The sequence below is a fragment of the Poeciliopsis prolifica genome, unplaced genomic scaffold (assembly GCF_027474105.1).
Source record: "Poeciliopsis prolifica strain line A6 unplaced genomic scaffold, Auburn_PproV2 SCAFFOLD070, whole genome shotgun sequence".
NCBI classification, from domain to species: Eukaryota; Metazoa; Chordata; class Actinopteri; order Cyprinodontiformes; family Poeciliidae; genus Poeciliopsis; species Poeciliopsis prolifica.
The window spans coordinates 251,681-265,000 of NW_026562445.1; the positions used below are offsets into that span (position 1 = coordinate 251,681).

General features: G+C 47.3%; 1 protein-coding gene across 1 annotated transcript in view; it reads left to right on the top strand.

Moving 5' to 3' along the window:
- The first annotated feature begins 2,015 nt into the window (after positions 1-2,015).
- Positions 2,016-13,320, top strand: part of stab2 (stabilin 2) — a 30,143-nt gene continuing 18,838 nt past the window's right edge. Inside the window, 26 exon segments of the mRNA XM_055020697.1 lie at positions 2,016-2,124; positions 2,952-3,076; positions 3,153-3,268; positions 3,737-3,822; positions 4,392-4,458; positions 4,533-4,571; positions 4,574-4,627; positions 4,709-4,831; positions 6,756-6,952; positions 7,504-7,631; positions 7,713-7,846; positions 8,011-8,090; positions 8,168-8,317; positions 8,618-8,761; positions 8,832-8,894; positions 9,373-9,489; positions 9,559-9,612; positions 9,685-9,765; positions 9,901-10,053; positions 10,173-10,232; positions 10,332-10,433; positions 10,512-10,598; positions 10,682-10,793; positions 10,874-11,054; positions 11,790-11,883; positions 11,962-12,120. Of these exon segments, the coding sequence (XP_054876672.1) occupies positions 2,062-2,124; positions 2,952-3,076; positions 3,153-3,268; positions 3,737-3,822; positions 4,392-4,458; positions 4,533-4,571; positions 4,574-4,627; positions 4,709-4,831; positions 6,756-6,952; positions 7,504-7,631; positions 7,713-7,846; positions 8,011-8,090; positions 8,168-8,317; positions 8,618-8,761; positions 8,832-8,894; positions 9,373-9,489; positions 9,559-9,612; positions 9,685-9,765; positions 9,901-10,053; positions 10,173-10,232; positions 10,332-10,433; positions 10,512-10,598; positions 10,682-10,793; positions 10,874-11,054; positions 11,790-11,883; positions 11,962-12,120 (2,769 nt within the window). The 5' untranslated portion in view covers positions 2,016-2,061.

Consider the following 13,320-nt stretch of genomic DNA (forward strand, 5'->3'; position numbering starts at 1 on the left):
AACTTATTCATGGAAAAGATTTATTGTCCAATGATCACTTTTGAAAACTTTCTAAAAACTTTAATGAAGTCGCAATTAAAAATGTAAAGTTTGTCTCAAAATCTCATCACAAAATGCAGGAATTGATATTTATTTTGAATTTCTTTTGCAGAAAGTCATTTCATAGAAACCTTCATACATAAATATAACATTTATGTATTTATAACATTTATGTTTCTGTGGAGTAAGAAGCTGTTTGGTTTTATTATGATTTTCAAACAATTGTTTTCCTCTCAGACTAGAGGAGGAAACTGATGGATTTATTGGTACATTTTTGGTTTATAAAGTCTCAACATTCATAATTTCTTTTTTAAAAGACGTTTTAGTTCCATTAGTCTTTTTATTTTTCACATGTAGCATCAGGCCTTTATTTTTAATTTTCTAAATAAGCCGTATGTTTGTGCTGAACTTGATCTGTTATTATTTCCACTTTATACCAAACTAACTTTCAGAAGCTTCTATGGATAAAATCATGTCTCTGTTGGTCAAATAAACTGATCAATTGATTATTAGAACAGTTTTTGTGCATTTTTTACCATCTTGGAAATATAAGATAAGTTCACAGAGCGATCTCTGTCGCAAAAAATAGAATAAAATCCGTTTTCAAAAGTAAATAATTGAAATCATTTTTTGGGCAGAACATGAAGGATTATTTAGAGTTTTCTGTATTCAACCAACAAATATAGAAATATCTTCACTGTACCTTTAAAATAATCTGGTTTGTTGTGGTTTTAGCAGCATGAAGTCTGAACAGGGACCAGTCGGCCATTTTGGATGTGAAGTTCCACCCCTGACCCTTGACCCCTGACCCCTGATGTGACTCTGACTGAGTCCACTCTTCATAGAGGCGCTGAGCTTTGGACCGGGCCAGAATGTCCTGAAGGTGACTCCAGGCTCTTCTTGGTTTTCTGCAGTTTCCAGATATTTTGGGGTTTCTTAGCGCCACCTAGAGCCTGGAGCTGCTGCGGTATCGCAGCACTTTGAGGTATCGGTCCAGATCCAGGTGAGCTCAGTGTTACCTGGGGCAGGAGGGAAGAACCTGCACATTTTGTCAATGAACTTTATTTCTACTTCCTGCTTGTTCTGGTTTGTTCAGACGTCGTGGCGGGCCGGTCCGACCTGAGGGTGTGAAGCTGGGGTCAGAGGTCAAGCTGCAGCAATGTCTGCTCTGGTCCTGCAGAACCAGATCCAAGCAGCTAGAATGAGTCTTTAGCTGGACGGTGGGATGGGACGGTGTGTCCTCAGTGGGACGGTGTGTCCTCAGTGGGACGGCGTGTCCTCAGTGGGACGGCTTGTCCTCAGTGGGACGGTGTCCTCAGTGGGACGGCGTGTCCTCAGTGGGACGGCGTGTCCTCAGTGGGACGGCGTGTCCTCAGTGGGACGGTGTGTCCTCAGTGGGACGGTGTGTCCTCAGTGGGACGGTGTGTCCTCAGTGGGACGGCGTGTCCTCAGTGGGACGGCGTGTCCTCAGTGGGACGGCTTGTCCTCAGTGGGACGGCGTGTCCTCAGTGGGACGGCGTGTCCTCAGTGGGACGGCGTGTCCTCGTGTCCTGAGTCAGCAGGAAGACGGTTATCAGCTGTTGTTGATGATGGAGCAGAAAGTTTCAGGAAAACAGGATTTCCTGTTGGACTGAGGCCCAACATGAGGCTCCTGGAGGCAGGCAGGTCCTGAACACTCACTGCAGGGTCAAAGTTCATCCCTGGACCCAGAACAGAGAGGAAACAAGACAGACAGGAGGTCTCACTCTGACACATACTGTGAGTCTGGATTTCAACCTTCATCCAGAGAAGCAAATCATCAGAGCAACCAGAATGAGTTTGGTCTGAAACTGAAAGCCAGCAGGAAGTTCCTGTGTTGTTTAAAGATGCAGAATGATCCCACTTCCTGTGGGGGTTTGTGTCTAAAGCTGCAGCTCAGCACTTTTCCCTGAAGGTTGGTGTTCAGGAAGCAGGAGGAGGAGGAAGCCCTGACAGAGCCGCTCAGACCGAGTCGGACTGCAGACCGGGTCAGAACCACAAGAGATGGAGGTCCTGCTGAGTGTCCAGCTGCTGGTTCTGATGATGACGCCGGCCGCCTTGCAGCAGGTAAGATCACCAGGAGAGCTGCAGGTTTTCTGATGGGAGCCTGAACTCAGCTGGATCCAGTGGATCTCAGTGGATCCAGTGGATCTCAGTGGATCCAGTGGATCTCAGTGGATCCAGTGGATCGGCTTTAATTTGCTGCTGATGTCTCTAGATGGAATGGTTCACTGATCTTCTGCTGCCTCCAAACATCTTCAAATCTGAGATTCATGAAATGATTTTCATCATGAAAAAAAATGTCTCTTCAGCATCTCGTCTGGTTCTTCTTGAGCCCGGTACCGACCCACTGCTGCCGCTGAGGAACCAGACCAGATGGTGGTTCTGATTTCTGATAGCCTGAGCTTCATGTTCTGGTCCAACCTGAAACAAACAGAACAGCCTAGTCAAAGGCCGGGATTCACCTTGACTGAAATGCTGTCTGGGTCTTCAGAGATCTGAACAGAACCTCGAAGGACTGCTGGGGGTTCTGGGCAGTCCAGTTGGACCCATTTGGTCCCGTTTCTGACCCTGGCAGTGTGAGATGGAGGTTCTGGGCGGATCCGATCCAGAAGATAAGCAGAAGTTAGAGCTTCCAGCTCCCAAGATGCCCAGTTTGTGTCATGGTGAGGATCAGTAAACCCATCGGGCCTTCTGAACAGAACCCATCGGGCCTTCTGAACAGAACCGTGCTAGCTGCTTCCTGTTGTTAATCTGTTTGGATGTTTGTGTGGCAGAAGGAGCCAGACGGCGTTTTTCCTCCAGAGCAGCTGAAGAATCCCTCATTCCTGCTCCTTCCTGTTCCTCCTGGGGTTCTGAACAGGTTCTGATAGAGGTTCTGTTTGTTTCTCCAGAACTTCTGCTCCAACTCCACAGTGCTGAGGACGCAGACGGCCTGCCACTCCTGCTCCATCTCCATGTTTGTTCATTGTCCCTCTGGATTCAGGAAAAGTCCAGGAAGCCTGACGTCCGGCTGCAAGTGAGCTGAACCTGATCGGTTCTGGTCTGAACCGGTTCTGCTGACCCACGTTGTTCATCGTGTGGGTTCTGTGCAGGTACCAGATCCGGACCAGCAGCCTGCAGCTGTCCGTCAGCGGCTGCTCCTTCCAGTGCTTCCAGCAGGTGGATGTGAAGAGCTGCTGCCCCGGTTACTGGGGTCCGGACTGCATGGGTCAGTACTGATCTGCTCCGACATTATTCTGCAGGAAACTGGGTCAGTTCAGAATCTCTAGAGAGCTTTAATGGTCGGCCAGAATCAGCAGAACCTGCCAGCTCGACTCACTCCAGGTGACTCCTGACCCGGTCCAATCCGTCAGGAAGCAGATGATCCTCCAGAACCGAGATTTCCTTCCTCCATGCAAACGGTCAGCAGGACGGAGAGCTGCTGACGCGGCGCCGATCCCACAAGCTGCTCTCAGACCAACAAAACATCAGCCAGAACCTGGACCAAAGACCAGTCCAGGTTCTGGTCCAGGTTCTGGTCCAGGTTCTGGTTCAGACCTTAGAATCCAACCAGAGAAAGGAAAGATTTCCACTCCATGCTGGGAGGTGGGAGCATGTGGAGGACAGAGGAGCTGATAAAAGCTGGGACAGGAAGTGGGTCAGATGAGGGGGGGTCAGCTTCCTGTTTGTGTTGCAGAATGTCCTGATCGGGCCGACGGACCCTGCAGCGGCAGAGGGGTCTGCTCTGACGGGCTGGGGGGGAACGGCACCTGCAACTGCCAGGTGACACACACACACACACTGACACACACACACACACTGACACACACACACACACACACACACACTGACACACACACACACACACACACACTGACACACCCACACACACACACTGACACACACACACACACTGACACACACACACACACACACACACACACACACACACACACTGACACACACACACACACACACACACACACACCCACACACACACCCACTGACACACACACACACACACACACACACTGACACACACACACACACACACACACACACTGACACACACACCCACCCACACACACACACTGACACACACACACAGACACACACACACACACCACACACACACACACACACACACACACATGTTAAAACCCAATTTGTCCTGTAGTAACAACTGAAAGATGATTAGGTTTCTGTTGCCTCTTGAGTTCCTGAACTGGATTCGGACCGACCACACAGAACCTTCTGCCTGACCTACAGAAGCCATCAGAACCTTTTGGCCACGTTAGTCCCACTGCAGTCGCTCAGATTTTGGGTCAAAGTTGATTCTGGTTGCTGTCCAGGTTGGTTTTGCAGGAACGGCGTGTGAGGACTGCTCTCCTGGACGTTACGGCCCTACCTGTTCTTCAGGTACCTTCACATCCGGCCATCCTGACCCGGTCAGTACCGCCAATATTCCTTACCTGCTGTTGGTTCTGCCTCAGAGTGCTCCTGTGTCCATGGTCTCTGCGGTTCTGGACTAAAAGGGACGGTCGCTGCACCTGCTTCTCTGGGTACCGAGGTCCTCGCTGTGACCAGGGTACGTCCCTCTGCTGGATCGGCAGCACCGAGTTTCCTTCAGCCGAGACCCGTCGATCCTGACCCGGTTCCTGTCTTCCAGAGCTTCCGGAGTGCGCGGCCCTCAGCTGCCAGCAGAAATCCCGCTGCATGGAAGAAGCTCTGACAGGACGGCTGGTGTGCCAGTGTTTGCCTGGTTATGAGAAATCAGGATCTCAGTGTTTAGGTGACCCTTTAACTGCCCGCTCAACCATATGGTTTAGCACATTTTGGGTCTCTGTATCTCCATATGAGGAGTGCCTAACTTAGCTTAACCTGATTGAGCCATCTCTGCCGCTTGGTTGAGGTATGATATGCTAAAGAAATCCACTACAGGGCACTGTTTCTTTAAATAGTATTCTTCTTCTTCCCCTCTCCAACCAGGAAGTCAGAAACACAAATATTAACTGGTTGTGGTAAAACTTTGAAAGGCAGGAATAGTTTTCTGGCATATGATAGTGTTTATAGACCTTACTAAACAGAATTATGTTACTTGATACCACCTAAAAAGCTAAATTAGAGGTTTAATAATTTTTTCAAAATATGCTTGACCAAACCGTTGATTTGTCACTTGATGGTAAATGTAGCAAATCAAGGTAATTTAGTTAACTTTTTTTTTTTTGCTATAAAATCAAAAGTCATTTTCATTTATTGGTGTAAATAGGAAACAATAAGTGTTATTACAATGTTATACACTAAGAATAATTATAACATCATCCATCCATTTTCTGGCCATCCTTCTCCCTAACGGGGTCGGGAGGTGCTGGTGCCTCTCCAGCTGCGTTCCGGGCGAGAGGCGGGGTCATCTGGACAGGTCGCCAGTCTGTCGCAGGGCAACACAAAGACAAACAGGACAAACAACCACACACACACACACATTCACACCTAAGGAGAATCTGGAAAGCCCAATCAACCTGACAGTCATGTTTTTGGATTGTGGGAGGAAGCCGGAGAACCCGGAGAGAACCCAGCATGCACAGGGAGAACATGCAAACTTTGTGCAGAAAGACCCTGGGCCGGGAATCGAACCCAGGACCTTCTTGCTGTATAACATCATTTTACAAAATAATTTTTGTAATAATTTCTTCCTTTGGGAGCAAAAGTGGTGCCAACACTCTGCAAAACGATAAGAGCCCCAGATGTCTGTTGTCTTTTGTGACAACTTCTTTACAAGTTTCAACTTGGTTCAGTACCTGCTCACTGCCCTTGGCGTCAAGTGCATCGGCACCGTATGACCGAACTGCACTGGTGGAGCTCCATTCATGACAAAGTCCTGATGCAAAGGGGGCGTGGGACCTGTGACTTTAGGGCTGCTGAAGGGGTTCTTCCAGTGAAGTGGTTGGATAACAAATGGGTCAACTTGCTTAGTAAAGCCTATGGGATCATGCCCTTTTCAACAGTGAAACACTGAAAAACTGTTGCACTTTAGTACAGATACAATCAAGATGGGAAAACTAAAAATGCAATATTTCCTTGTTCGATGCATGTTTTCCTTGGTTGAAGTTAAAACCAGTGTTGTGTAGCATTTTGACAAACATAAACTGCATCCAATGCCCCAGACATTTTGTTGTTGTTAATTTCTTTATAAATTTGCATTTTATTTTAATTTATCTACTGTACTAGGTATTTTTATTACATCATGTACTTAAACCTTTAAGTGACATCTCAACCGTTTGGTAGAGATCAATATTTTAAAAACCACAGGGTGTGTTGAAAAAAAATATTGATTGTGTTTATGAGTCACCCAAGGGTAAAAGAAATGCAAAGAAAACATTTTTCACAGGTTTTTTTCTTGGTGTGGTAGTTAAAGGGTTAGGTGAGTCGAAACATGAACAGAAGAGTTCTGGACCGGCTTGGCTAGCCAGGCTCAAAGATCAGAACTGAGTGAAACCATACTTTCAGTCTGAATCCCTCTTAGAACTTGAGCCCAGTTCTCAAAAACAGGAACCAACTGTGGGTCTCAGCTCCTGATCTCCAGCAGCTCTGATGTTTTGATTGTTGTTCAGTTTATTTCAAAAGAAACTCATTCATCACCACCAGAACTACCCAGAACTAGAACCATCTTCTCAGGGATGGTCCTGGTCTGCTCATCGTTTCTCTGTCCTCCACAGCCAAGAACCCGTGTCTCCGACCAGTCTGCCATTCCCAGGCTTCCTGTGCCCACACCGGACCGGACCAGCACCACTGTACCTGCAACCCAGGCTACAGCGGCGACGGACAGGTCTGCATGCCGATCGATCCTTGTCAGACCCAAAACGGAGGATGCTCTGCCAGGACCACCCGCTGCATCCATGATGGACCCGGAAAGGTAAAATTAGTCCAGAAAACCACTTCAGAGTCTGAGGGATCAGAACCAGACAAAAAAAGGGATTAGATGGAAAAAGATGGGAGCAGAAAGGGAATTTAGAAGAACCAGGAGCCAGGAGATAAAAGTGGAAAACTCTTTGCATGGAGATCAAAATCAGAGATCAGATTCAGGAACATCAGAAAATCAGCCTGAGTGGGAAAAAGGATCAAATCCAGAACCTGAATCAAGATTGACGGCATGTTCTGGATCTAGAACGTCATCTGAACAAAAACACTGAGATGAAAGCAGAACATCTAATCCAGAATGGGATCGTGACAAAGACAGGAAGTAATCCTGGGATCAGAACGACGGCCTCTTCCTGTGGGGCAGGATGTGGAACAGGTTTAGGACCAGAATTAGGGACCCAGAGGTGGAATCAAGAGAGGAACTAGGAACCAGAGCTAATTCATTTGATATGATTCTCTAGACTCCTAGGGTCTGTAATGCAGAGTCCAGCCTGCAGGGGGAGATGTTTGTGGGAGTGTTGTTGTCAGTGTCTGCTTTCCTTCCAGTCCCACTGTGAGTGTCTACCAGGCTTTGAGACTCTGGCGGATGGCAGCTGCAACCTGAAGGACGTCTGCAAACCCGACTCCTGTCACCAGAACGCCAACTGCTCCACGGTGGGACCGGGTCAGGTCCGGTCAGTCCCCTCCGCCTTGCTTTACCTTGCTGTTACCTGGATGCTCACTTGAATACACCTGAGTGTCCGGTTTGCCTCCAGGTGCGCCTGTTTCCAGGGCTACATTGGAAATGGGAAGGTTTGCTTTGGGAACATCATGGAACGTCTCAGGGAACTGAACACACAGCCTGGGAAGGAGTGGAGCGGTCAGCTGAGCAACGCCATCTCTCTGTTCGGTGATTAGAATAAAGCAACATTAAATCTGAGGGTTGGACTGCGTGTCCTGTTCCAGAAAGTCCAGAAAGTCCAGCAGTTCTGGTTCCATCTCAGCTTCATCTGGACCTGATGTTCTGTTCAGAAGCAGATTTCAGCACTGATGTGGTTTGTTTTGTGTTCCCAGATTCTCTGTCTTGGCCTCTTCAGAACTTGGGTCCGTTTACGGTTTTTGTTCCTGTGAATCGAGGTTTCAGGGGAAACTCTGTGAGTTCTGGACCCGTTTAGCTCAGACCATCAGAAGAGGCGGCGTTTTCAGGGTTTTTGTTGTTTTTTTATCACAGATACGGACTCTGACTGCAGACTCATCCAAAGCTAAGTACCTGTGTAAGATGCACCTGGTTGCTGGTTCAATGCCATCCTCCACTCTGAGGAAAACGGATGTCTTCTACACGCTGTCCGGAAAGGCAGGAGAGACGGAGACGTCTGACAGGGTGAACCGTCTTTCAGATTTATAAAACACACAATGTTGTTTCAAGTGGTCCTGATATATGGATCAGAACCAGAACCCTCAGGAGAAAAAGCAGTTCTATGAGTCTCTCGATAAGACCCCCATGCACAGTTTATCATCTGCATAAAATTGATCCAGAGCCCATGATGGCTCCAGAGACATCATGGGAGAAACGAGTAGTCCCACCCTGAGCTGGAACCAGCAACGTTCCCCCATCGCCAACCTCATTGGACCTGAATCTGATGACCCGATTAAACCAGAACCATCCTATTTCTCCTTGCAGGGCGGTCAGATCAGAATCCGTATCCATGGCAGCAGGAGGCGAGGTGAGGTCATCAAGTCGGACCTGGCGGCGTCCAACGGACTCATCCACATCATCACGAAGCTGATGGACAGCGTCCCCGCCACCGTGGAGAGCAGGCCAGATGTGAGACCTTGTGACCCTGGTTGACTGGAGGAAATGTCGACGCTACTTTAACACTGATCATCTTCTACAGGAGAACTTGATGAAAATCATCTCTGACTATGGCAAATTGGAGACGTTCAAGTCCCTGCTGGAGGTGCAGTAATCAGATTACTTCTTTCACACCACCTGTCCCTCGGTTCAGACCGATGAAGACCTATTTAAGACCTTGACTAAGTCTTCAAGGCCTTTTTATTCCTTGCGTGGTTCTAAGAACTTGTGTTGACCTGGTCTCAGAAATGTGTTCCAGTTTGGATTGTCTTGGAGAATCTGCAGTAGATTTTGGTTCTCAGGTCAGAGCCCAGTGAGAAGTCTGGTCTTTAACTGGTTTAAAATTCTGGACTTCTGCTCTTGCGTTACCGAAGTGGATGACTTTAGTAGTCATCTACTGAAGAACTTTGGACTCTGTAGGATCTAGAGTATCTTCTGCAGGTTGGCATTGTGTTCTGCTTTGGTGATAGTTTTGTGGGATCCAGAGAAGACCTAACCTTCTTAATCCAACTTCAGAGTAAAACAAATCAGCCAGTCTTCAAGAAGCAACTGAAGATTTCAGTGAGTCTTTGCTGTGGTTACAGCAAACTGACCTGGCCTCTGTGATGGACCTCCCTCAACCCATCACGGTCTTCACTCCGACTACTGAAGCATTTAACGGCATGAAGGAGGGTCACCTGCAGTTCCTCCGCAGTGCAGATGTGAGTAAGAATCAAACCGTCAACTGCTCAGAGACTCTGATTACGATCTAAATTAATCTGAACCTTCAGGGTCGCAGCAAGCTGACAGAGTTCCTCCGGAACCACATCGTCCCGTCCACTTCGGTTAGTACCAGCTGTATGTCTGAATCCGCTCTTCCGTCCCCTCTGATTGTTGTCCCGCCTGCTGTCCCACAGCTAGAGGCCTACAACATTGTGTCCAGCCCCACCGTTGTGACGATGGCCAACCAGGTCCTTATCATCAACGTAACAGAAAACGTAAGTTTGTCAGCTGATCAAAAAAATCCATCTTTCACTTAGATGGATCCTCTGCTGAAATATCATGATTTTTTTATTCCTGCCTGCATTAAGCCTGATCTGTTACTGTAATGCTCCTCCTATTGGCTGATCCAGGGTCAGATTCTGGTCAACGGAGCGGCGGTTCTGGAGGCAGCCGTGGAGGCCAAGAATGGACGGCTGTACGTGATGAACGGAGTCCTGACTCCACCCTCCATCCAACCTTTGCTGCCCCACAGGTGTGACATCACAGAGACCAACACCATTAAGGCAAGGATCTGCTGATTTGATCTGAAACATTAGAAACAGATCCAGAAACAGTGAGTTTACTGTTGTAAGGTTGATCCTTGCGACTCACGTCTTACGGCTGAAATCTTGTGATCCTTTAGGGTGAATGTGTCAGCTGCACCAAGGTCCACCTGTTCCAGTGCTCATCAGGAGTCTACACAGTAAGAAGTCTCGCTCTGCTGGGACCTTCTGGATTTTCGTTCCTACTCTTCATATGAAAAGCTAATTTGATGTGAAACTGTCCTTGTTTTGCTAAACAGGGCACTTCCAACATCGGGTGTCTTTATGCCCTCTCCTTTGACAAATCTCCCATCAAGGTCCCATCCAGAGGTTGCACACCACTCTGCAACGTGAATGTAACGGTAATAGCAGCATTATGATTTTATCGATGAGAGGTAAGTCAGAAATCTGTGGTAACATTAATGTACCTGTGTGGTCAGACTCCAGCCTGCTGTAAAGGTTTCTACGGTCCGGACTGCGCTCCTTGTCCAGGTGGCTTTAACACTCCCTGCTCTGGACATGGCCAGGTAACGTGCTACCACCTGCCACCAACCAGCCAGAGGAACCACCGTGTTCCTCTGGCTGGTTTCAACAGATGTCTTCTGTCCAGTGTGTGGAGGGCATCAGAGGGAATGGGTCATGTATCTGTGAACCCAACTTCAGAGGCTCTCGTTGTCAGCACTGCTCTTCCTTCAAGAAATATGGTCCAAACTGCGACAGAAGTAGGTCAAGTGGACATTGTGTCGTCTCTCAGATAGACGAGAGAAATTACTTGTGTCAAGTCTCACCTTTATGTCCACAGCTTGTCCCTGCGTCCATGGACAGTGTGACAACCGTCCAGACTCAGATGGACGATGTAAGCTGGACTCTTGTCTTCGAGGTTTCACGGGTCGGTTCTGTGACCGACAGACATCTGTCTGTGGAGGCCTGGCCCAGTTCTGCCATGCCCACGCTGACTGTGACTTCACTGATGGATCACCCAGGTACCTGCACACTTCAACAGAACCACAGGCCTCTGGTGGGCCACGAGGTTCTGGCTTTAGTCCATTCCTCTTCCTTACTCACATTTGTCCTCTTGGCCTGATTCAGAACTAAGGGGTAGGTTATATCTCCTTTTCAAAAAAATCACTCAGCTGTCCTAGGTTGTTTCCCTCCGATAGTCCAGTAGACTTGCTTTGGATCGCCAGAACCAGTTCTTCAGAGAGGTTCTGTAGGTCCTGCTGCAGGACTGATTCAAACTGATTGAGCTTAAGTCAATCGGATCTTCATCTGTCTTCAGAACCAACATTGGAACCTGTTTGATCAGGTTGTCAATCCCACACAGAACCCAAAAGACCCGATAAAAGTACAAAGAACCCACAGAACAACCTGAACCAAGTTGAGACAGTTGTCCATCCACAGCCAACAGGAAGTCAGCAGTTCCCATCTAATTGATGTTCAGTTCCATTTTGCTGGTTTGGAACTGCAGCATATTCCATTGAGCATTCTATGATGTTCAGGAAAACCCATTCCCTGTCCAGAGCCCAACTTCCCAGCTGAAGCTGCACCATCACTGATCCAGTGTCAGAACCTTTCTGTGTCGTTATTGTTCATCCTACCAACCTCAGAACTCTGACAGGAAGAGTCAAAAGTTCAGAAATGATATTTGATCTTGTTCTACGGAACATTAATGACCAAAGATGCTGATTATTTAACCCAGATGTTCTTCCATGTATCAGGTGTGTTTGTAAAGCTGGTTTCCAAGGCGATGGGATCACCTGTGTGGAGTCGGACCCCTGTGCTCCGCCTCTCCGAGGCGGCTGCAGTGTGAACGTTAGTTCCCATTGTATTCTGATCCTTTGCTTCCTCATTCTCTGGCCTGAACTGTCTGGTCATTGCTGCCCCCTATAGGCAAAATGTATAAAGACAGGCCCAGGTACTCACACCTGCCAGTGTCTGACTGGCTGGACAGAGGATGGAAACGAGTGTCAACCCATAAACAACTGTGATGGTCCTGACGGGGGAGGCTGCCACCCAAACGCCTCCTGCATCTACGTTGGACCTGGACAGGTACTGCCCCATCACTGCGGGTCAGAACCAGCAGGACAAGAACTGTTCTAAACTTTTTGATTCATCGGCTCCAAGAAACCAATCCATCCAGACTCAGAACCCAGAGGTTCAAAACCTGGGTCCAGACCAGAACAAGTTTGTGGGTTAGAGTTGACAAGACATTCAGGAGAACACAGTGCAAGTTCTTCAGACTAGTAGTAGTCCAAATGGATCAGAACTTCGGAAGCATTTGTAGAAATATTATCTAGAGATAATATTGACATTAGCAGGGAACAGAAACGTCCGATGGGTGAATGTTGGACACGACAGAAAATACATTTTACTGTTGGTGAACAATTGACCCGTTTCACTCCAGATGTTCTGCCTTCAGTCTAAACCACAAATCAGCAGCAGAGGTACAGTGTAGCACAGAACCAGTTTCAGAACCATCTCCTCAGCTATTCTTGGTCCAATGTTCTGACTATCTGAGCTACCCCGTCAGATTTTCCTACCGCAGCACGGATAGATAGCGAGGTCTATCAGTCGGTGCTACCCGTCTGAAACTGCTCCCATCATGTTTACAAACAAACTACAGCGGCTTGTTAATGATCAATATATTGATAACGTTATTTGAGTGACTGAAGTGGAAGCTTAGCAGTTATGCTTACTGGAATATCTTCCTGTTAATATTTAATTAGAGGCTTTTGTAAGAATGAAACAATATCAGACAGGAAAACAGGTTTTATTGGAATCAAATCAAACCCAGACAGCAGATCACTTTATGTGCATTAATACTTTATATGTCTGTTATCAGCAGCAGCCACAACGTGTCACTGCAATGATGGGATATGATTAATATGCACTAATATTACAGGCTGTTGCAGCTTCAATCCCACATAGAATGGCTACCAACGTGCTCTGTTTATGAAGGTTCAGTAAAAAATAAGTGTAATAATCTAAAATATTTTGATGTATAGGGACAAAATAGGCCTCAAAACAACATATTGTGTCCTGATTAACTGCCAAACAATAACTTGTTTACCGTAGAAACGGCTGCAGACGCAAACTGAAGGCATAAATATGTTTACAAGCTGATGTCATGTCAATTCATACAGCAGATTAATGAAAGCCAGATATAAAATAAATTAAAATAAGCTGACCATGATCTTCCATGAACTAAAACAGACAAAACAAAACTTCCACAGGTAGGATGATAAGAAA